This window comes from Apis mellifera, linkage group LG1, assembly GCF_003254395.2.
Source record: "Apis mellifera strain DH4 linkage group LG1, Amel_HAv3.1, whole genome shotgun sequence".
NCBI classification, from domain to species: domain Eukaryota; kingdom Metazoa; phylum Arthropoda; class Insecta; order Hymenoptera; family Apidae; genus Apis; species Apis mellifera.
Window position 1 is genome coordinate 27682323 of NC_037638.1, and position 24035 is coordinate 27706357.

At 26.9% G+C, this 24035-nt stretch overlaps 1 protein-coding gene across 5 annotated transcripts; it reads right to left on the bottom strand.

Moving 5' to 3' along the window:
- Positions 1-607: 607 nt before the first annotated feature.
- Positions 608-23286, bottom strand: LOC100577118 (trace amine-associated receptor 9). 5 transcript variants are annotated; one of them, XM_026442095.1, is made up of 14 exons: positions 23141-23286; positions 22479-22597; positions 21860-21989; positions 19391-19558; positions 18467-19201; positions 13321-13921; positions 12817-12942; positions 11257-11373; positions 9613-9752; positions 8815-8962; positions 4652-4906; positions 3525-3624; positions 2395-2523; positions 608-2107 (listed from the first exon to the last, which is right to left on the bottom strand). In XM_026442095.1, the coding sequence occupies exons 6-13, from the start codon at positions 13534-13536 to the stop codon at positions 2396-2398; spliced, it is 1230 nt and encodes a 409-aa protein (XP_026297880.1). In that variant the 5' UTR covers positions 13537-13921; positions 18467-19201; positions 19391-19558; positions 21860-21989; positions 22479-22597; positions 23141-23286; the 3' UTR covers positions 608-2107; position 2395. The 5 variants fall into 5 exon arrangements, with proteins under 5 accessions (XP_026297880.1, XP_026297873.1, XP_026297875.1 ...); XM_026442088.1 differs by having other exon boundaries at positions 9613-9767; XM_026442090.1 differs by lacking the exon at positions 19391-19558 and having other exon boundaries at positions 9613-9767.
- Positions 23287-24035: the final 749 nt, after the last annotated feature.

The window sequence follows — 24035 nt, forward strand, 5'->3', positions numbered from 1 at the left end:
AACATATCGAAAATGTATCTTCATATTTTAACGATTTTCTATAAATCGACTCATAAATGATGTTATTATTTATTATTTAAGTTTATTATTTAAACAATAATTGAAAATGATATTTATTTTAAACATATTAAAAGTTTTAATATTATATCAATTTATTTCTTCTTTTTTTATTCATTATATTCATAATTGTATATAAAAAATAATACAATATTTTCACAGCATTTTAAATAGTAGAAAATATATGTATATCTCAACATATTCGATAAACCGTTGCATCGTGCTTATAGACAATGATTCATTATTTAACATTGGCTTCTCCAAAATGTTAAAAATCAATGAAAAATACCTAAAGTTCAAAATTTTCGATTTATAATCTTTGCTATTTTTTTCTTTTTCTTTTTCTTTTTTTTTTTTTTCCTTTTTTTTTTATTTCAACTATACAACATGATACATAATAATAATAATCTACTATTATAGGTACAATATTCAATAAATAAATTTATTATTGCAATGTAATTGTATATAAGTAATATAATGATCATTGGAAAGCATAATGTTTTTTTTCTTAAAAATGCTAAATATTATTATATATTTTACAGTTTCTCGAACATTTTCTTTTATTAAATATCCTCATTTTGCTATAAATTAACGCGTATATAAACGCGTATACACGTATATAAGTATGTATAAATAACTAGATACAACTAATATATATAATTTTACGTTATACGTATAAACTATTCCTTTATATCATATTATACCAAAGTTACTAATATTTTATTTTTTATAATAATTAATACGTTATTAAAAAAGAATGAATACTTTGTCGCATTCATAATCGCGTTTTGCATATATAATTTTATCCAAGCATATAACGCGAGAATGAATAACATATTTGATTGGAAAAATAAATGATTTTTCTAATTTTTATAAACTTTTATCTAATTTTTCGGTCAGCTTAATTCAATGTGTTGTGCGCGCGCGCGCATCTATGTGTGTATATAAGTAAAAACAAGCTCTTTTAACGATAAATACTATAAAAAAATAAAAAAATATAATATTAACGAAGTTATATTAACATTAAACGTTTGATATTAAATATAAATGAAATTTTAGGATAAATCGATAATAATTCAATTTCAATTTCAGTTTCCAAATCTAATAATAGTTTTTTAAAACAATTTCTTCATCGCGTTATCAATCATAACAATCATTCCGTTCGAAGGGAAACAATGTAACGGATTATAATTAAACTCGATAAAAATAACATCTATTTAACATCTATATTGCAATTTCTTAAATATTATTTTATACGTATAATTTGTGCGGTTATTATAAACGTGTATTGGCAAGATATTATAAGACAATGAACGCATTTCAATGAATTCGATAATTAAAAATAAAAATACGTAAATTAGCGATACATAGAGACATATTAACGATATTAAAGATACATAGCAAAGATTCTTTATGTTTCCTTTTCCCATTACGTTCGAAATCATTCGAAAAAAAAGATAAAAAAAAAAAAAACTGTAAAGCAATTTTACATAGTAATAGCTATGTATACTTTCTTTTAGATTTATTATTATATTTTATATTTGAATGCCATAAACATATATATCTATATTCTAGTTCAAATTAGTGAAAAATTATGCTTAATTTTCAAGATAATATTTTTTCCGCTTCTTTCGATCGAATGTGCTTCATCTATAATAAAAAGTACTTTATACTTTTAGATTAGTATAAAATCGTAATGTTCATTATGCGAATTTGATTCTTGATCGCAAATTACAGCACGATATATTTTCTTTGGCAACATTTGAGATTATTACATGTCAATTAAATTCAAGATCCCGAATTAAATCCGGCACGCTTTTGAAACGCGTGTTTTCCAGATAGAAACGGCAATCGCGTCGGATTTGTGCATTTTCTTCGTACAAAGAATATTCTATTATCGACAAAGACGAATTATTTGAAAAAGATCGAGGATGCGATGATCGCTCTGTTCCAAGATTGCGAGTCACGGAATGGTGTTCTGCCGCCACGCTATACTAACTAGCATGCGTTGGAGATTCAATGTCCTCCGTTTGCGTGACGGCATCCCTAACTGAAAGCATCAAATAATTATTAATAGTCCATCAAATAAATGGGACGAGGACGTATTTCGATAACGATAATTTTAACATCTAGAAATGAGGAATCGGATATAATAAAAAAATTCTATTTTTTTAATAATATAAAGACGATAGGATATATATATGCGTTGACAAAAAAATTATTGAATCGCAACGAATAAATATATTCAAATTATCGTTGATCGTTAGATTTACCTATAATTCAATCGTTTTATTTTCCGCAAAATATCACACAATATGTAAATGTAAAATATACCACCTCACGTTGGCGTAGCGTCATTATGTAGGACATGTCCGGTTTCCCAAGGAAGTGGTGGTGGTGTATTGGTTAACGAAGACGAGGAACATCGAGCCATTGAAAAACGGTCTATTGAGCAACGCTCTAAACCTGGAACGCGATATATTTGTATTATTATGCGATACATCGATCTTAAAAGACAAACCAAATTGACGAATCGGAATCACAAGTTCTCGAAAATAGGAGATCAATCTATAAATTGTAACGAGATGAAAACAAGTTTTATCCTTCCATCACGACTCGTAAGTAGAAATCATTCTCTACGACTTCGCCCGTAGATGTTTTATTTAATCGGGATCCGGATTAAAAAAAGAAAACAAAACAAAAAAAAAGAGAGACGAGATTCAAAGAGATCTTCGAGGAAAGAAAAGAATCATTTTACCGAATATAGATTGTATACAGGGATTTTTTTTTTTGTTACTACTATGAATTTTATAAACTTTTTTAAATTGTATCTCTACACAATTTTTTTTGTTTTTTCATTGGATAAGTAATAAATAATATAAATATAACGTTATATATATATTAAGAACTACTATACTATAATCTTTATTCGCTTCGTTTTTCAATTATTTCAATTATATTAAACGGAAGGAAATAAATATTAACGTATTTTTTGTGATTTTTCAAAAAAATTGGCTTCAGTTATTGAGACGATTAATCGAAGGATGTGTAATATATCGATCGATTAGAAATTTGCTTGATTTATTCGAGAATTATAATGGTTCCCAAATTTATAATTTTCGAGATATCAATAAATATCGTTATTACTATTTTATTGAATTATATTTGTAAGTATGGATCCACGAAGAGTATGCGTCAATCGCCTATCTAACGTTTCGATAAATCGCAGTGACTGTTTAAAATATTTAATTTAACGAATAAATTATAATATCATCACATTATAGTATGTATCCATAATTATCCGCAAATGGAAAAATAAAATATAAAAAACAAAAACCTTGAAAGAGTGAAATTACAATGATACGATTACGATAAAATTTGTAAATCGATATACCATTCTTAGTGAAAAAAAATTCTCATATTTTGGAATGCGAATTTAAAAATAGTTTGAAGTAGATATTACATACCCGATAAATCGACTCCTGCCATGTTACAAACATCAAGACCACCTGTGCTAGTCGCGCAACAATGCTGTTTCGGTCCCAAAGGTTTCGGCCTACAAAGTACCTGGAAAATTGCAAATTCAAAATTTCACGCTATGAAATTTTTTTTTCGCGTGAAAATTTACCGTTTCGTTCCATAATAATATTCCACGAAATTGGTATGTACTTTTGTATAAATATCGTTTAACCGCTTCGTATTTGTATCGTAGAAGAATTATCGACTTGTTTAATTTTTCAGAGTAAGAGAAACGTTATCCCCAAATTTCGTCATTAAAATAATTAGATAGAATAAAACGGTTGAGAAAAGAGATAGGTAATGTAGTTGAAATATGTATATATAGTAGGGATTAGCCCTTGATAACCGTAAATGATCAATATCCGTAAACTTTTGGTACGTATGGTAGGCAAAAATCATTTTATTCGCGAATAAAGCTTGAACAGCACTGTCTTGAATAGCCGATATTACTTCTGTAGTACGGTAAAACTTGGATTATTCGAATTCGTTGAAAATCACGATTTCGAGAAAAGATCTTCGAAATCTTTCTGTTCTTTTATTCGTATTATATCTACTTTTAAAAAATCTTTTAAAAATTACGAGATTAACGTATTAATATTTCACGCATTGCTTGCACGAAAGCAACTTATTATTACATCTTTAGACACCCGGTTTGCATAGAATTAAATCGATACCTAATGCGTATGCGTACAAGCTACATAACAAACGACATAAAAATCAACAGAAATAAGTTCGATGTATTTATGTTTGCACGAATGTATCGTTCCTCCATTGAACGAAAATCAATAATTAGTGATAAATCGATAAATTATATCGTTTTATTAAAATTCCATCGATTATATTATCGATTATATTATATTATTATGCAAAGTTACACGTGGTTAAAATTATATATAAAAATATATATCATACAAGAAATGTAAATGCAAATACACCTTATAAATATATCTTACAATATATTATATGGGCATAGTTATATACATTTAAAAAATAATAATAACAATTTTTCCATTGTTATATCATTTAAAATGCGAACGAAAAGAAAAGAAAATTATGATTTGTTTGTAACGCCTACCTTAGTGTAGAGAAGTTCTCTCGAAATACGACGAAAGTGATTGTTGAGCAGCCAATAGAGGAACGGATTCCAAAAGCTGTTGGAAAGCGCAAGCCACGTGGCGAGGAAATCGAGGAACGGTGGTGGTTTACTTCCGGTACAAGCTGCAACGACTTCCTGAATCGTCCATGGCGTGACCATAACAATGAATCCTAAACTCATCGCAGCCATTGTTCGAGAAGCAGAAGTTGACAATCGTCTCTCGTGAGCTACAAGCTGCAAATAAATACACTACATATAATATAGTATAATATATATGGCCAATTTATCGAATATCCTTTAGTAGTAACGTTTATATTATTATCATTTTAACGATAATAATAAATTTCAAAGACTCTTTGAATCTTTGAATGATCTCGAAGTGAAATCTATGATGTTCGAAGTGAAAAAAAGAAGAGTCGAAGGTAATACGAAACATATATAATAAGAGGACCTTAACGTCTAAAAGATAGGACGTTTAATCTTTTAGACCGGCTTGACACCGTTACGAAAGTCGCTAAGCTCGTCACCGTCAAAGTCTCTCATCGCGTACCAGTAAAAGGATTACGAATCTGCTCGTTTAGATAAATCCTTCCTCCATCTTATACTTTTTCGCATCTTTATCGTTATCCTTATCCTTATCTTTATACATCCATTTTTCTCACGTTCTCACATTTATTTTTCATTTATCGATCTCGAAATTATTATTATTATTTGCCTATTCTATCTATCGATCTCGTTTCTCTATTACAATTATCACGTTTAATGATTAATAGGTATATAGCTATTGTTCTTTCTCTCTCTCTCTCTCTCTCTCTCTCTCTCTCTCTCTCTCTCTCTCTCTCTCTTTCATTTTATAATTATACGCTTTAAAAAAAAAAAGGAAACTAATTTTCTCGAAAAATGGATGACTACGAGCAACGAACATAAAACTTTTAAGATTCGATTACGCGAACCGTTATAAATTTGAAATTGAATTTCATCTAGAACGCGGTTCATTCGCAACTCGGTCGTTATCGTTAAAACGATCGAAATACATTTATCTATCGATGTAAAATGATTTTCAACGTTTCGGTGGAAAAGAATATATATATATAGAATGGTTTATAAAATGACGCGTTTCTTAAATTTCTATCTCTAATCTCGAGATAGAAGTAAATGAAAAGCAAAAAGAATGGAAGCTGTACGCTAATGAGCGAGAAACGAAACGAAGGGTAAAAAACGAAAGGAAGACGATCTTCCTGCAGAAGAACGCCCACGAATTGAATGTACGGGCTCGATTCCATTTGATTCCTCATCGGGCTCGTTCCAGCTCGTTATCTCACAATAGGCGGGAGAAAGATGAGGTGAAAAGCGGAAATAATAAGAGGAAGAAATTGAACGGAACGATCGTGTTCTTCGCTTGTTCGCCAGCCGTACGATATTTCAATGAATTTTCAATCGATGATGAAACGTAATATCTCATTTATGGATTATTAATCGCTACATAGCGTCATACACACCGTTATTACTGCCACTATAGTTTGCCAAAATATTTTATCAAACGCGTTGCAAATTCTATAAATATATCCCACGTATAAATATAAACGTGGGAAATATTTGAAATATCAATGTATCGATGTATCGACGAATCATAGGATAATCGACGATATGTCGCGTTTTAATAATTTTTATCGAAACGATAACGAAAGTTTCTTTTTTTGTTCCTCTTATCCCCAACTACGGGCATAGCAAGCTTGCTCCCTTTTCCATGCATCTTACACATATCGGCACGACCGTGGTCTCGAGAACGCCTTTGGAAGACATTCCCGACATCCATTGACCTACATCGAAGCTATGGGTCATAAAAGGAAGAAAGACAGAACGATCGAGAAGAAAGCAAGAAAAGATAGACTTTCGTATAAATAAGCTGTTCGGAATGTATTCCATTAAACTAAGTCGTACACACGTTCAAATTTTCTTTGAAGAAAATCTTTTTTCAACGAAACCTCGTTGAAAAATAAGTATATCGATATCGCGATATACTTATTTCGATTCTAATTAATTTAAATATTCCATATATAGGATATTATATAATATGAAAATAATTCGGAATATAATACGTAATTATTTTATTCAAACTATTTAAAGCCGACTATTTAAAATACGGATAGTTCATCTTTTGCGTCGAATACATATACACGCACCAACTATTTATTTACACAATGTAAATTTTCGAAATACTTATAGAGTATATTGATATTAAACGCAAATCGACTCGATTCAAGGATAAAAAAAATATGGAACGATACGATGTCTTTTCAGCCATCATTTTTAATTATAAATCATTTCATTTTTTACTGACCAATACTATACGTAAAAGCATACGTATAATAAATCTGTTTGTCACGTCGCGAAAACCTACGTAGATTTCGAAAAGTTTTCGGTGTAAGATTTAGGAAACGTATAGAAAATTCAGAGTTCATATAGTTCAATTTTAAATTTTCATAAATACATTTTTAAGAAACAATGATGAATGTAATTTTATATTAAAATCTTTATTCAATCGTGCTTAAACATTATTATAATATCGTTGTCCGTTTTTTAAACTTTTGTTTATCTTTCTTATTTGATGCACAATAATATAACAATTTTTCGAAGTAAACTGATCAATTTTCATATCGTGTTTGAAATACGATAATATAGTATATAATGTAGTAGCTACGTTCATATCGATACGCGATACATGAATATCTTTATATATTTTCAAGTTGAACGAAACTATTGTATCGTAGATATTGTAGATATATTTACTATTTTCCAATCTTTCGAAACATCTTGTGTGTGAATTTGTCGTATTATTATTTATATAGAAATAAGAATTCGTTTCGAAAATTAGCGACTATTTTACTTTATTGCCTTTGATGTAGTAAAAATGAAAAATATTATATTGTTTCTCCGACGTAATAGTTTTGGAAAAAATAATTAGTATCGAGGACACTAGGGAAAGGAGGAAAGAAGTTGATGATCGGGCGAAAATTTATGAATATCTTTCGCGATTACCTTCTTTCTCGCGTACACGCTCTTTTAAAAGTTCTGTATTCACCGGAGGCTTCGAGACATCGAAGTAAACTAGGCTAAGTACGCGACACCGCTAGAGCTTGGAATTATTGGAAAACTAAAGCGAATTCAGTTCAATGAGTGAAAATTTGTTCGCAACTTCAAATGTCACCTTCATCGAATGTGTCTCGAATCAAATTGTTACGAGCGGTCCGCTACTACTACAGTATGATTATTACGATACGAATTATGTATCGTAATCGAATTACGTCGAGATCAATAAATTTGTATCTTTTCGATCGAAATTTCTTCTTATGAAATTATTTTAATCAAGTTACAAGCTAAATGTATTTAACTAAATCCTTGGCAACTCTTCTCAACAGCTGAAATCCCTAGTTCAAATGTAGCGACAAATTAAGCTAATGACGACAGTAAGTCGTAAGCTTAAGTTGAAAAGTCTTGACAAGTCGCGATCACGGAACATTGTTGTTGAATTTTGTTCTCTGTTTAAAATTTCGTTCGAAAACGAGAATTGTAAATGAGTAGGATTTCAATTAATCGAGCATAAATTTAAAAAAGAATTAAAAAAAAATTAAAAAATTTTAATATTTATCAACAATTTATTTCTTTTTCCATTCCATTCCAAGTTTTCGTTATTCTCGTCTTTTCCCGTTTAAAGTAAAGTTAAATGAAAATGATATTTGGAGTAACGTTATTTCGAATCGGATAAGCACGCATTAATAACGGACCAATAAATATAGGTTAATCGTTGCAATACCTTAAACGAAGCTAAAATGTATCGACTATTGGAAAACGGTATATACGTATATCTGCTAATAAGTAATATTTCTTAAAAATATTTATACAGATTAATATACAGATTATTCGAAATTATTAAGCGAAAAATGTCGTACAAACGAATAAAAATGTAAAATGATTTCACAAGATGGATATATTCCGATCATCGCAGTTGCAGTTCGAAGAAATTAAAATTTAGTTCGATCGATGATCCATCGAGCAAACTATCACTGTTTTGTTATCGGACGAGTTCCTTGTTAAATCGAGTCTATCGATTGCCAGTTGAAGTGGCAGCAAACTTGACTTACCCTCTCCATATGGCCTCCGCTAACGACCTCCGGTGTGTTAACGCAAACCACCCTTTTTAAGCGCAGTTTGTTAACGTGAAAGGCTGAACCGTAGCAATACATCAGCACCATCGTCGTAGGAAAATAAAAACAACAACACGCGAGAATTCTGAAAAAAAAAAAAGAAAAGATAATAACTGATAATAATAATAATAATAAATTTGTCTTTTTCATGTACAAATATCGAATCGAAAATGTATACGATAGAGATTTATAATTGGCCGATTCGACAAATATCTCGATTACGATGCTTTGAGAGGAAAATATTCAAATTGAGCGAATGAACATTAATAGAGATAAATATAAATATTTGGAAAAAGAAAAACACATATTGATAAAAATATATACGATATATTACTCGATACACGAATAAAATGATATCCTGTTGTTCGTATCATTGAATACAATTTATAAACTTTACTTATTACCGAATTATCAATTCTTTGGCGATATCGCGATAAATCGATCGGATTACAAAAAGGTAGGAAATTTTTTACGCTTGAGAATTTGTTTAAAATCACATCTCGTTTATACACGATATTTTCCATCCACGTTGCGAATTGCAATTAACTTCTCGGAATTCATTCGAAAACAAGAGACAAATTTTCGATATGTCGTATCAAAATTACATTTTTATATTTCGATCGTAATATCGCAAGCATGGATTATAATAATAACGACATCATTATTATTATAATTAACGAAAGTGGTTAATCTAGTAATGTTATAGGATGTAAAATATATGGCGAAGCGAGTTACCTGAGGGAAGCCCTGGCGAAAAAAGGATCACAGGCGAGAAGACCGGAATCGTTGAAGTAATAACCACCTCTTGGAAGCACGAGAGCACCGAAAATTGCCACACTCGCTATCCAAGTAGTCGACATGACTGCCACGCAACCCTGCCGCATGTAATACTGCGTCACATACACAGAAAATAATCATTCTTCTTTTCTCTTTAAGCATACAATGCGAGGCTGGATTCAGACGAGCGACACGGTACGCGATCGCGACTAGTCGCCCAAATATATATATATATATATATATATATATATATATATATATATATATATATATATATATTATAAATTTATCCAATTATCCATTTGTTCAAAATGACGCATCGCTCGTCTATCCTTGTCTATTTAGTTTAAACATATATAGCGATATGTATCACGTATATCGATTAAACGTTTCAATTTTGAGCATTTCAAAAAGAGCATTAAAAAAAAAAGAAATACATTGATTATTAATATACAAAAACGCGTTACTTTTAATTTTAGATAATTCCGCGTATTTTATACTTTGAACGATCAAAAGAAAGATTTAATATAAATATCTTGGTAAATTATAATACATATGTATATACATATATTATTAAACAGATTCTAAAGTTAAAATTAATTTCATTCGATTTGGTTCGATTAAAATACATTTTATGTATATATCATTTGTGTAAATTTGTCGCTTCGAGTATTTGTCGATTCCTCCTGTATAGAGAAGATCAACCATGTGTTAAAGTTGATCCATTTTTAAAAATATTGTATTACCAATAATCGGAATTATAAACGCACAATTTTGAACGTTGTCGATACTCGTAAGAAGATATATCGCGATATCTAATATTCGTGATATGGATCTTTTCCATCTTGCGTGGTCTTTTCACACGTGAAAAACGAAAATTTTCTAGAAGAATTTAACTTCTGAAAAGAAAACTGTGTTGAATTCTTTACCATTTATTCCAGAAAGATCGGCGAGATCGAGATCGCCAAAGATCGTGACCGCGTATCATCCAATGTACGATGTTCTCCGAAACGAAATCACGAAAAATAGAAAAAAGATATTTTAAAAATTAAAATTTGTCTTGATTTCTAAGTATTATGCACATTCGTAATGAATAGATACGCAATTGATCTTTTTCCGTTTATAATCCGTGTAATAATTTCGATATATTGCTTTTATATCATTTTGATATAAATCATGATTAATTATTTTTATATTATTTTGTACATAATTATAGAAGTAACAAAATGAAAATGATTGAAAATAATTGATTAAATTTTATTATCTTTGTACAAATAATATCCCAATACGATTCTCGAAATAGCACGGAAATAATGGAAAACGATAAAAAAATTTCGTTTTCGATGGGGAATCAAATTAGAAAAAAAATCGCATCGATATATCGTATTTGTTTACCATCTCTATCGTCTCTATTTCATCTTCGCTCATTTTTTTTCGATCGATTTTCGTCTCGATCGGTTTATACTATATTCGCGCATTCAATAATTCAATAATTTATTGTATATATAAAATTTGAGAAAGCGAGTAATTTTAAAACGATATAAGGTATAGAGATAGGAATTAAGAATAGAGCAGGATCAAACGTACATTCGAAAAACATACCTTTTTAGATGCGTGTTTGTGATAATGATGTGGATGCAGCATACAAACGTAACGATCGATCGCCATACAAACAAGGATAACGGCACTTTGTTGGGTCAAAGCTCCTCTAAGAAGCGCCTGAAAAAAGAAGAAAAAAAATAAATTAAATTTATTAATTACTTTTCGTACTTTATAGAATGTTTGGAATACCATTTTTTACAAATGATTTTTTTTTTCTTTTCTCGACAAACTTAAAAAGAACGAATAACATTTTCTCGTTCCAGTCAAGTATCTATACTTTCAAATACGCGATGCGCCAAAGGCGACAACGTGATTCGATGAATCGGTGACGCCAGTGTATCTATAAAGTAGCGACTACGAAGAAAGGAGCTAAGGGATAAGAGATGTGAGAGGATACTATACGTTTAAGATGGTTGCTATGGTGACCGTTGGCGTACAGCCAGGAAAAAGCTCCGATCTGGAGGGGTTAGGATCGCCCTGGCCTCGTTTCGGGCTATCCTCGAGACACTCCCGAGGGACCTTAACCGAATATTTTCACCGCACAACGAATTTATTCGATCGTTCTACCAAGAAATTCACAGTTTCTCAATCTTCTTGGTTAGTTGGTTAAGTGCGCTCTTCCTTTCGTTTTCCTTTCGCGAAAAATCAAACTCTCTTATTCGATCCGAGGATGGAAAAAAATGCTCCTTTCCTATATAACATTATATACACTATGTACATTAACGTACATTACCGTATAATTTCTTTATTTTCTCTATATTAGATCGCTACCGAGATAATAACACGCGCTTTTATTTTTTTTTTGAAATTTACTCGATTATCGTTAAGAAAATCCTTAATTAATATATTGAAGAAGAAAAATATGAAGAAGAAGAAGAAAAAGAAAAAGAAGAAGAGAAAATATGAAAATGATATTTAGACGAAAATTATGACGAATAACTTGGATAACGTGTAACTACCAACTATTGGAAGAAATATGCCGGATAAGGTACCGACTGCAGGAAGCACAGCTGCAAATTCCTAGTGGTGATAATTTCCTTAGCGCGGTACGAACAAGCTGCTGACATTTCCCACCCATTTTTCTTCGATTTCCGGTAGGAAATTCTCCAAGACGCATAGGATGCTGTATCAAAATTTTATCGGCCAAAGATAGAAAATATATTCGATAATTCGAACATTATACTTACAATCATTTAAATACATTACATATTATATTCAATATGATATTAATAAGAGATGCAACTGTAAAATTTCAAATTCGATAAACGAAAATTTTTTATCATTGAAAAACTTTTATACGTTATATATGCATCACGATGATATTACGAAATATCGCATACGCATCTAAAAGGAACGAATTTTTTCGTTTCGAAAAGTTCCACTACATGATCTTTTAAATATCTTATTCATCGTATAATTAAATTATAATATACAACGATATTATATTATATATAACGTTATATCCAGAATTGTATAGAATAGAAGAAATATATTATTGAAAAAACGTTATTAACGTGAATAACGATATGAATGACGAAAACAACACATACGTTTTATTACCTGTATTTGACACACAATTTCGCCGTAAGGCCAACATCCATAAACAGCTGGTAGAAAGCCGAATGGTGTAACCAGAAGACCAATAGCAAGATCGTTGCTCGCTAAACTTGTCAGTAAGTACTTTGGCTGCAATAAAGTTGAAGAGAACCTGTTGATCGTTTAGATTACATTGTTCAGGTGTTATTTCATTGTGCAATGAATATCTATTTTAAATGGATGGCTTCATTGATATATGAATATATATATATATATACGTTTCAATTGAATGAAAACTCGAGTAAAAATTATTTAACTCGAGATATAAAATTACACGCATGTTTTTTGCCAATTGATAATAAAAAAAAAAGGAGAGAAATTGTTTTAAAAATTATTTATGTATTCATGTATTTTAAATAATAAATAATAAATATTTTAAATAATAATCGTAAATCGATCGACCTTTTTATATAATTATATATAATACATACTTTTAACTATTTTTTTATATTTATTTAATTTACCAACCTGTGCGTGAATATATTTGCTGTATCGTCTGCTATTTATGACGCATATTACCAACAAATTGGCACAAAGAATACCGAGGCTGAGCACGAGAATTAGAGTAGCGCGTAACAATTCTCCAGGGCCTGGTCCAGTCCAAGTGGCTTCGGACGTGTCTCTCCGCCAACAGCTGCTGTTGCTCAGCGCTGGTGCAAGCAAGATTGTTTGCTTGTGTTCCATTTTCTCTTTGGTTAACGTTTTTAAACGGTTGAAAATTCGCGTATAATCTCCTAGCCCAGACGAGACATTCGCGTCTCGTATGAGGCTGGGCTGGCAAATGCGCGACCCGACAATTTTTCATCTCTCCCGTACTTCTGGTCTGGCTACCCTCGTTTTACCACCACTTGGAATAACTATCTCAACACCCGTCATTGTTATACGCACCAACTGAAACAACTTATTCGCTTCAACCGATACTAAATTCGACACTATTCGACATCCACCTTTTCAATTTCACGATTCACAAATAGTTCAATTTCAATTTTCCTTTTATCTCTCATTTTCATCGTTATAAAATTGTATTTTCAAATGGCACATGATGCCAAGGCACAATCGATTAAGATATCTGTAACATAGAAGAATAAAATTTTCTATTATTATTATTTATTCATTTCGTAATCGAAAGATAATAAACGTAATAGAAATTTAGGAAATTTATATGTACTTGGATAAATTCTCAAATATTTTTCGTTTTACGGATCAAAAATAACGAAATACGAATCAACAAGATGGTCAATTATGGTATCAAAATATCCTGTACGATGTTCAGTCTTGTGAAAATATGAATATTATCGATCGATAATGAAATCGATCGATTCCAAATTAATATTTAGGCAATTAACATTTAGAAATAAATATAAATAAGTACGAATAAAAAGATTCAAATTTTATATCTCACATCTTTCAGAATCTTATTTTCTCATTCTAATGCAAAATCCCAAAAACAGCTTGAAATTTCCATTTTTAAAAATTATAAAAAAATATGATCGCATTTTTTTACACATTGAAACAATAAATATATGTATATGTTTTATTCATACATACATACATACATATATATATATATATATATATATATATATATATATATAATAAAACTAACAATTTTAATACGCGAATAGCATTATAACTATCAAGATACGACGATATATTAAATTATAGAAAAATGTAAAAAAATTCGATGTATGTGATCGAGATTGTTATTCTCTCTTTGAGAAAACTTTCGAGAAACCGAATAACATTTTGAGACTATACTCGTCTATAAAATTAAAATAATTAGATTTTTACTTGATTTCGAATCAAGTTTAATAAAATTTATCGAAGTACTTTCGAGAATCCGATCCGATCTCGATTCCATTTTCGCTGAGTTTTTCTACTATTTCTCTGCTAAGTAGATATAATAAATAATTCAAATCGTAATATTTATAGAATAAATAAATGAAATTAAATACAGTTTTAAGATTGTATTTTATGCGGCTGTATGAAAAGTTTCTTTCAAACTCGATCGAAACAAAGAAGAAAACTGAAACGAGAACGGAGAAATGTCCGGGGGCAAATTACGCTAGGTATAATACGATATAACGGTTCCTTTCTTTTAATTATTGTAAAATCTATGGGAGTATTGAGATTCCTTTCGGCTCGTTAGTTACGTACATCCTTATTATTCGACTCTCGCTCTCATTGAATATTGCTCTTTTTTCTTTCTTATTTCTTATTTCTATTCCACTTTTGAAATCTTTCTTAATCTTTCTTTGTGAATATATATATATATACATGTAATTTATTAAATTTATGTAGAAATGAATATATAAAAAATAAATATATCTTCGTAGGTTGTTAATTACATTTATGTAAATAAAATGATATATTTCGATAAGAAAGAAATCAATAATCCCTTAATTCTTTCACAATCGTTTTGATATATTTTTTTTTATTTGCTTTCTTTTAGTTGCACATCCAATATTGATAAATGATTTTTCCTTTATTATTATATTTGACAAATAAAAATCAATGTTTCAATAATATTCATAATGTTAAATTATTCTTCTTTAATTTTATTTAGAAATCTGGTCATGGTGGCGAATTTTCACGCATATTTTTCACATTATATATTCGGATACATATTTTGCATAAATGCATTTTATATAAATAAATACAATAAATACAGATTACGAATAGCCAAATATTATTAAACTAATCGAATTAAATAAAGATCTAACTTTCTTCGAGAGAAACAAGTTTTTATATCGATTTTATATCATTCGTTACAAGCATCGTTATAAACAATATTCTTTCAAAAATAAACTCATTCATCGTGTAATTTTCATTTTAAAATTTGATTATATTGAAATTAAAATAATTAAATAATTCTGAAAATAATGATTTTCGAGTCAACGAATAAAAAATATTTGGTACTTGACTTGTTTGTTTTAAAATTTCTTAAATTTTTCTTTCGATTCTCGAAATATCATCGTTTCGAAGAAAAGAAAAAGATAACTTTTATTTCTTATTCCCATCACTTATCCGGACTTCTCTCTCGGAATCGCATCTCGCTTCACTTATCTATCTCAAATCTAGACAAGTGAAAAATGTTTTTATTGCCAAAACAAAACGTACTACATATTTTCGGAATGAATGAAAAAAATTTTGATTCATGATTTTATATTGCGATATAAAGTACGTATATGTATAAAGATATAATTAAAAAAGTACAAATAAAACATAATTAAATACATATATATACATATTAAATACATATATAATGCGTATGTATAAAAAATGTATAACACAATATGTATAAAACATTCATTTTCATTAAATGAATATTTGAATACTTGAATGAATTTTTTAATTATATAAAATCTAATCATGAAATGTATAATTAATCTTATTAATCTTATCTAATTTCGTTTATAATTATATATATATATATATATATATATATATATATATATAAAATTGTTCATTTTGTTTCCTGCCAATTTGGTTTATTTTCATTTACCATCGTATTTTAATAATAAAAAAAATGATTCGATATTATTTACTTAATAATACATATATGTATATATATACTACATGCTACTAATCTTGCTTACCATTGTACGATACTTGTCTATCGGTTCCTCTATAATGATGCAATTCATCAATTTACAATGTCATATGTACATATATGTACATACATAGATATGTACAAGCATACGTATATTATGGATCTATTATATATAACTTATCTCTCATCATCTACCACTAATAACAACTAATAACAACGTGTTGTGTCAATTATTTTCAAAATAAATCTTACTTTTTAATCAGTTACAAACAAAATTAATATCGTGAAAAATATTTCACGAAAATATTATCCTAAATATTAGATAATAAAAGATTGAATTAAAAAATAGAAAAATTAAAAGTATCAGTTAAGTTATAAAAATCAGCTTTGATTTCGATTTATTTATAAACAGTTTACAAACTGTTTATAATAATCGCTTATAAAAAAAATAAAATTATGCGTATGTTTCGTAAGTATTAGAAATAAATAATCAGATGTAATAATAAAACATTAACAATTAAAATGAATTTAAAACGAAATAAAAAGAAAACAAAGCAAAATTTTCAACGTTTACACGTTTTACAATATGTACATTTTCTTGTTTATATGTGTATAATATAAGACAGAACAAAATTAACAAATGAAAATGGTACGATTTTATATGACAATATATTCCAAACTTCATAAAAATTCGCAAATATGTAACTTGATATATCGATACAACAATGAGAATAAGACAAGCGTGTCGTTCGTTCGATATCGTATGGTAAATTGATAAACTATAGTATAACCTTCACTTTAAATCAATCTCCAAACTTCTTGTTCACATTTCTCCTATCATTGAAGGTTATAGGCATATAGGTATATGTAGGTTATAGGCATAATTATCGATATGTGCAATTGTAAAATTTATCAATTAAACGGTTAAACATATTGATATAAATCTTTTCATATTATTATGTTTTAATAATGTTTTATAATGTTTTAATATAATTTAAAGTATATAATATATCGATAATGATTCGATAATATTACCAACTTATTAAAAGATAAAGAACAAAAATAATATATTTCAATATTATTTCAATAAATATCGATATTTTGAATATCAATTTTTCTTATATAAATGTTGGAATTTTATTAAATTAAGAAATACTTATTTTTATAATGTTATCGCATTAACATTAAAGATGACAGAAAAATGAACAAATAAATATTATAAAATAAAAAATCGCAATAAAAGAAACGAATATTTCTATTTAATTGATTGATTCAAATCCTTGAAAGGTTTCAATTGCATTTTAACGATTGATTCTCGTTGTTGGTTTTTTTGAAAAGACTATTGATAAAATATTCGAGATATAAAAAATAAATAATGTAACATTATTGTAACATTAAGAATATTATGATCTCCGATATAAATATATCAGTTGAAAATTGAAAATTAATTTTAATTAGATATATCCTTAAGTATGTACATATATATATATACATACTTATAACATACGTGTATATATTATCGAAAATTTATCGTATAAAGAAAATATTTGAACAAGACCGATGATACGCGTAAATAATAAAAATGAAATATATAACTTAAATATAATATAATTAATATTAAAAGTCAATAAGAAATGCTTAAAGGACATGGACTATATAATATTTTAAATGCAAAATATTTGTATCTTTTTTTTTAATATTTATAATAATCAATTTTTAATAATCAAATTTGATATAAAAAATGAAATCAATTTTTATTAATAAAAATCGTTATATATTTAAATCGTTAGATATTTAAATCGAATCGAACGAATCAAATGTTCGAACAAATAAATAGTTAAATAAAGATTGATCTAAAAAATTTATAAAAGATATTAATTTATGTATAGAGATATGAAATATTATTCTGTGACAAATAAAATTATTTGATATAGTATTCGATTATAAAAATTTACACATAACGCGCATATATATGAAATTGATATTTATAACGATACGAAATAAATTAATAAATCAAAAACAAAAGCGTGCAAAGTATATTATAAAAATACTAATACATACCTTCATATATGAAAAAAATTTGATAGAAGCCATTGATAAATATTTAAATCACACTAGAGAAAAGATAATCACACTTGGATTTGAAAATTCTTGAGAAAAATTGTGAAAAATCAGCGCAAAATAAATAAATCAATATAATAAAGAAAAATGAAGAAAATTTATTAAAATACTTTTTTTATTCTCAATATTTTATTCTTTTAATTTCGTTTACGTTTTGTATACAATAACATACGCGTGAAACGATCACAGAAGTCGATCTAAACGATAAATTAAATATAACGATAACTATATTAAATTATTAAATTTCTAACTAATTCAAAGAATAATATATGGCGATCATTCTTTGTTATAAATTATATATAGAAAGTCACAACACGATATTTGATATATTTCCCCCGACGAAGAAAATCTCTGAATGAACCCCCGAAGAAGAAAATCAGAAAGACAAAAAACAAAATAACATCACGACGACGCGAAGTCTGACGACGCACTGACTACCCGCCTCACTGCTCCCGACTCACGACAGCCCAACACTTGGGCTCGCCAGAGAACACCCATTGCACCGACATACCAAAACTCATCCTCCCACGCGATTCCCCTCAACACACACCCGTCGTCTTCGCTCTTTACTGATCGGAACCAAGTGATCCACTTTACCAAATATCCAGCACTCTACCACCACGGACGAGAAACAAAATAGGCGTGACATCTTATGGGATCTTTATGTTACACATTCTGAAATACCAACCTCAAAAAGATCACAGTGTTTCTCACGCCATCTAGCATGTTATAATTTAAGTACGTATACAAAATTAAATCGCTCAAAAAATACAAAATAAAAATCTAAGCTTTATATATACGATTAATATTAGCACTTGAAACGAAAATATTTATTATCTGTAACAATTTGATAAACATTTTTACCTACGAAAAATATAATCACACTCGCAATCAATTGATTTATCTTATTTCTTATAAACATACAATTGTACCACTGATACTGACTATATACTTTCATATTATTATATATTGTATATTTAAATAATAATGATTTTCCATTGTCTTCCATTGAAGCTTGTCGCTCGAAGGTTGCTACAAAATAAAAATTTTATCCTGATCATTGATATCTCATCTATCCTCCTTTGTTCTCAAATAAATTCTCCTTTTGCAAAACATTCAAATATTTGGTTGTTGTGTAACACAAGTAACAAAAAGAATTTTAAAGAAAATCAACGCGGAAATCTAAAAGTAAATTAATCCAAATTAACTATTTCTAACAATATTTTCCATCAAAATCACGCAAGTTATGGACGATTAATGATCGCAGTGATAATTGTCCCTTATGTGTGTACTACAATCTCAGGCTCAAACTTTGTTTCGAAGAATTGATCGAAAAGAAAGATCGAAGAAATTGATCTGGCATATTGTCTCAGTTTTATTCCCGAATTTTCAAATTTTATTTCCTAAAACAAATTGCTATGCGAAAGCGTCTATCCGAATAGAAATTGTTGCCTAGTCCTTTCACTTACTATTAATTAATCTACACTAGAAATATACTATCTTAGTCTTATATTTAAAAAAACTAGGAAAACATTTCCAACATTCGAATTCATACTATTCTCATATTTTAATTTTACATATCATTTTCTTGAAATCAACTGACGACGATTAGACTAGACTCGTTAGACGATAAAGATGATTAAATTTTTTTCATTATAAATATTTGTGATCGAATTAATACGAATGTTTTCTAAAGAAATAATATCGCAAAATAAATTAAATTTCTATTATAATTGTAATTTGAGCTTAAAAATTAATAATGTTACTATTTATCGTTATATCCGCAATAATTAATAATTCAAATGTAATATCACGATTGTAAATTGCATTAATATTGCATAATATAAATTAATAACAATAAAAAAAAATAATAAAAATAACAATTAACGCAATTTCACATATATGTATATACATATAAACAATAATATAAACAAAACAATAAAAATATAATAAAAAATATATCTTGCATATCGATATATTAATCGAGACAGTAATCGAGAAATTTTTATTATTAATTTACAAATTAAGGTCATTATACTTATTGCCTCTCTCTCACTCAAACTTGAGCGCATGAAATATTGCCATATTAGCAATGGATATAGAAGGGATAAAATATGAAAATTCTGAGTTAGAGAAAAAGATTATTATTAATATTTTGTATCTAATCGGTTAATGAACTTTGATTTTATATTAATTCTCATTCTATTTTAAATTTTAACAATTCTTCTTTATTTTTTATCGTAATATTTTTTATCGTAAAATTATTAAAATTTTAATATTTTATAAAAAAAAAAAAGAAAAAAAGAATCATTAATTAGAAAAGAATATATTTATTAAAAAAAAATTATTAAAATGAAATTCAATGAATTGACTCAAAGTTAAATATTAATGAAAATATCCTCTTGTGATTCCTTCATTAAAATATTCAAAATTTGTAGCTTTGATTTCAAAATCTATCTATCACGAAATATTCTTCTTGCATGTAATATTTTCAAACAAGAGAAATAAAACTATTAATTTTTTTTATCTGGATAACCAAGCAGCTAAATCGTTTTAAAATTATTATGTTAATATAAATGGAAGTAAAAAAAAAGCATTATTTATTATTTATTAAAATATTTTGTCTGCAATTCAAATACGAATATTTATACAATAATTTAATTTTATAATAATTAACTTGGAAGATTATTTATTTAGAATATAATATTATATAAGATTATATAAATATTTATAAAGTAAAGCAATGTATAAGAAAACTTAGCCTGAGCTAATAAACAAAAAAAAAAGGAAATGTTACTATCAAAATGTTATTGTAATAAATATCCACGATCATTATGCTCGTGAAAAATTCTATGTAAATACAACCAATCAATTCGTGTCGATTTGGAATTTTCGTTTTACGACATAATTGAGTGAGCGGAAAAACCAAAATGCATGTAATTTATCATAAAATGCAAAGAATCTGCATTGCTATTGAAGTAATCATTCGTATAAAATTTCATACTGGGATATAATGTAATATAATGTAAGAAAAAATGAATACATTATAATTTATTACAAATATGACGATAAAGAAAATTGAAATTTTTTAATAAGATGTAATATAATAATGATAAAAATTCAAATCATTGAATAACAACATGAAATTTAAAAATTCAAATTTTTCAACTGCAGAATAAAAATATAAATAAAAAAAAAAAATTATTTTTTCACATGATCAATGATTGCTTTATTCTCTTGAGTGAAACATTTACTTTATCTTATATTGAAAGTGAATATTAAAATAATAAAATAAAAAAATAAAAATAAGAAACTATTAACGTATCTGTTTACCTTTTTCAATCGGGGAACAGAAGCACTGATTCTGATTTCGCAATTATTATTAAATATTATTAAAATTAGTATGTTCTAAAAAAACGGAAAATATCGTAACGAAGCAGATATTGTGTACAGCCATAATAATCTGAAAATAAAAATATTAATTGTATTAATGATATGAAAATAAAATGTAAAAATAAAAACAATATATATTGTGTTCATATTTTCTTTCTCTTTTTCTATTGAACATTTATTAAAAAAGATATTGTTATTTTTAAAAAAATTATATTGTAAATGTTCATTTATTCGAATTAATAATATTAGAAGTATTATTAGAAGTATTATATTCCGAAAATTTTTTCCAAATATAGAAAATTCAAAATTCAAAAATTCTAAAAAATTTTAGAAATCTTAAATAGAAATTCTAATAGTAGCAAATCTTTGCTATTATTTCTACTATTTTCTACTATTTTCTACTATCTCTTTTAAATTTATATATTTTCAATAGTTAATATTATGAATTACATAAAAACTATATATATATATATATATATATATATATATATATATATATATATTATATATATTACACAATTAATTATTCAGTAAAAAAAAAAATTACAAAAATACTTACATATCTATTTCCTTGATAACAGATAATTTTATCTTTCCTTTATAAAATATAAACTGTTATTATGCCGTTCATATCGAAAATCCTTTTTCCTGTCTAAAATAATCTCAGTGATCAGTTATCTGAATAAAAAAAAATCAAATTTTATAAATTTTTTAATTTATAGAATGTATAAAATTAAATTGATTTTTGTATTAAAATAAAACAATAATCTAATTGATAATAATGAAAACGAATAAAAAAAAATAAGTTATTTTTGAAAGAATTGAAAGAATTATCACTTATAATAATATTGAATAAGTAATTCAGTAAGTAAGTCGAGCATAGCGTGAACATGAATTGTCTATTTTTTGAAAAGGCTCAATTGTAAAAAATATTTTCAATCTTGGAGCATAAAATAGATATAAAAATAATAATATACGAGTTAAATATAGAATAGATACATTTGGAAAGAAAAATATTATTAAATATGTGAAATACGTGTGTGAATTGATTATAACGATCTAGCTATTTCCATGTAAGGAATAAAAGAAATAAAAAAATGTATAATAATTTTGTTAGAAAATAGAATAGAAGAAAATAAATCAATTTTTTTTTATCACATTAATATGATTGAATTATCAAATTATCTCATAATTATTGTAATGTATGCAAGATATATTTACATTTGTAACAATTTCAAAGATATTCCATCTTCCAAATTCCAATCAAACGATAATATGTTACAGAAATTCACTTCTCGTATAATAATTGAATGAACAATTAAACAAAACTTAATAATCTATAATTAAACTTAATAACTATAATACTTATAGTTAATATAATACTTTATACAATACAAAATAAAAATTTTACATAATTATACATTTCTATCGATAAAACGTGACCAATCATCACAATTTTCAATTGCAGACTAATGACATGCGCATTTAGATGCGCACTCGATTTATCTAGCCATTAGATTTTAGCACCTTTCTGATTGGCTGGAATAGCATGATTTTTTATTTATTTCATGCGCGAAAATTGAAGTATAATAATGTGTATATATTAACTGTAAATTTTTGTACATCAAAATCTTATAAAAAGATACACCGATTAAAAAAATAATATAAGAATAGATTATTATAATTAATTTAATATATTTATTATAATTTTATAATTATAAAATTATGTTAATCGATATTATATGATCTTATTTATAATTCTAATTGTGAAAATCAATATGCTTTTTTTTTATAATTTATTTTCATAAATTTTTTGTAAATTGTTCAATTTCCAATAATATATATAAAGACATATACATATATGTATTTATCATGTATTTATATATGTATTTGTATATATTTGTAATAATTACATATACAATACATATACTTGTAATAATTTTATCATTATGTGATATAAAGTAAAAAATTAAAATTTATCGACATGAACTTCTTTTTATTATACATATATTCTTTAATATTTCATCTTATATCTTTATATAGATGTATTTTTATATTCCATTAATATTTTTAAATATATATATATATATATATATATATATATATATATATATAT

Excerpts from the sequence above, each read along its gene's own strand:
- LOC100577118 (XM_026442091.1), bottom strand. The coding sequence starts at position 13,536 with ATGGAACACAAGCAAACAATCTTGCTTGCACCAGCGCTGAGCAACAGC. Across the intron at positions 12,943-13,320 it reads GCAAATATATTCACGCACAG|CCAAAGTACTTACTGACAAG; the intron begins GTTGGTAAATTA and ends ACTTTATTGCAG. Across the intron at positions 8,963-9,612 it reads TTCGCCAGGGCTTCCCTCAG|AATTCTCGCGTGTTGTTGTT; the intron begins GTAACTCGCTTC and ends TTTTTTTTTCAG.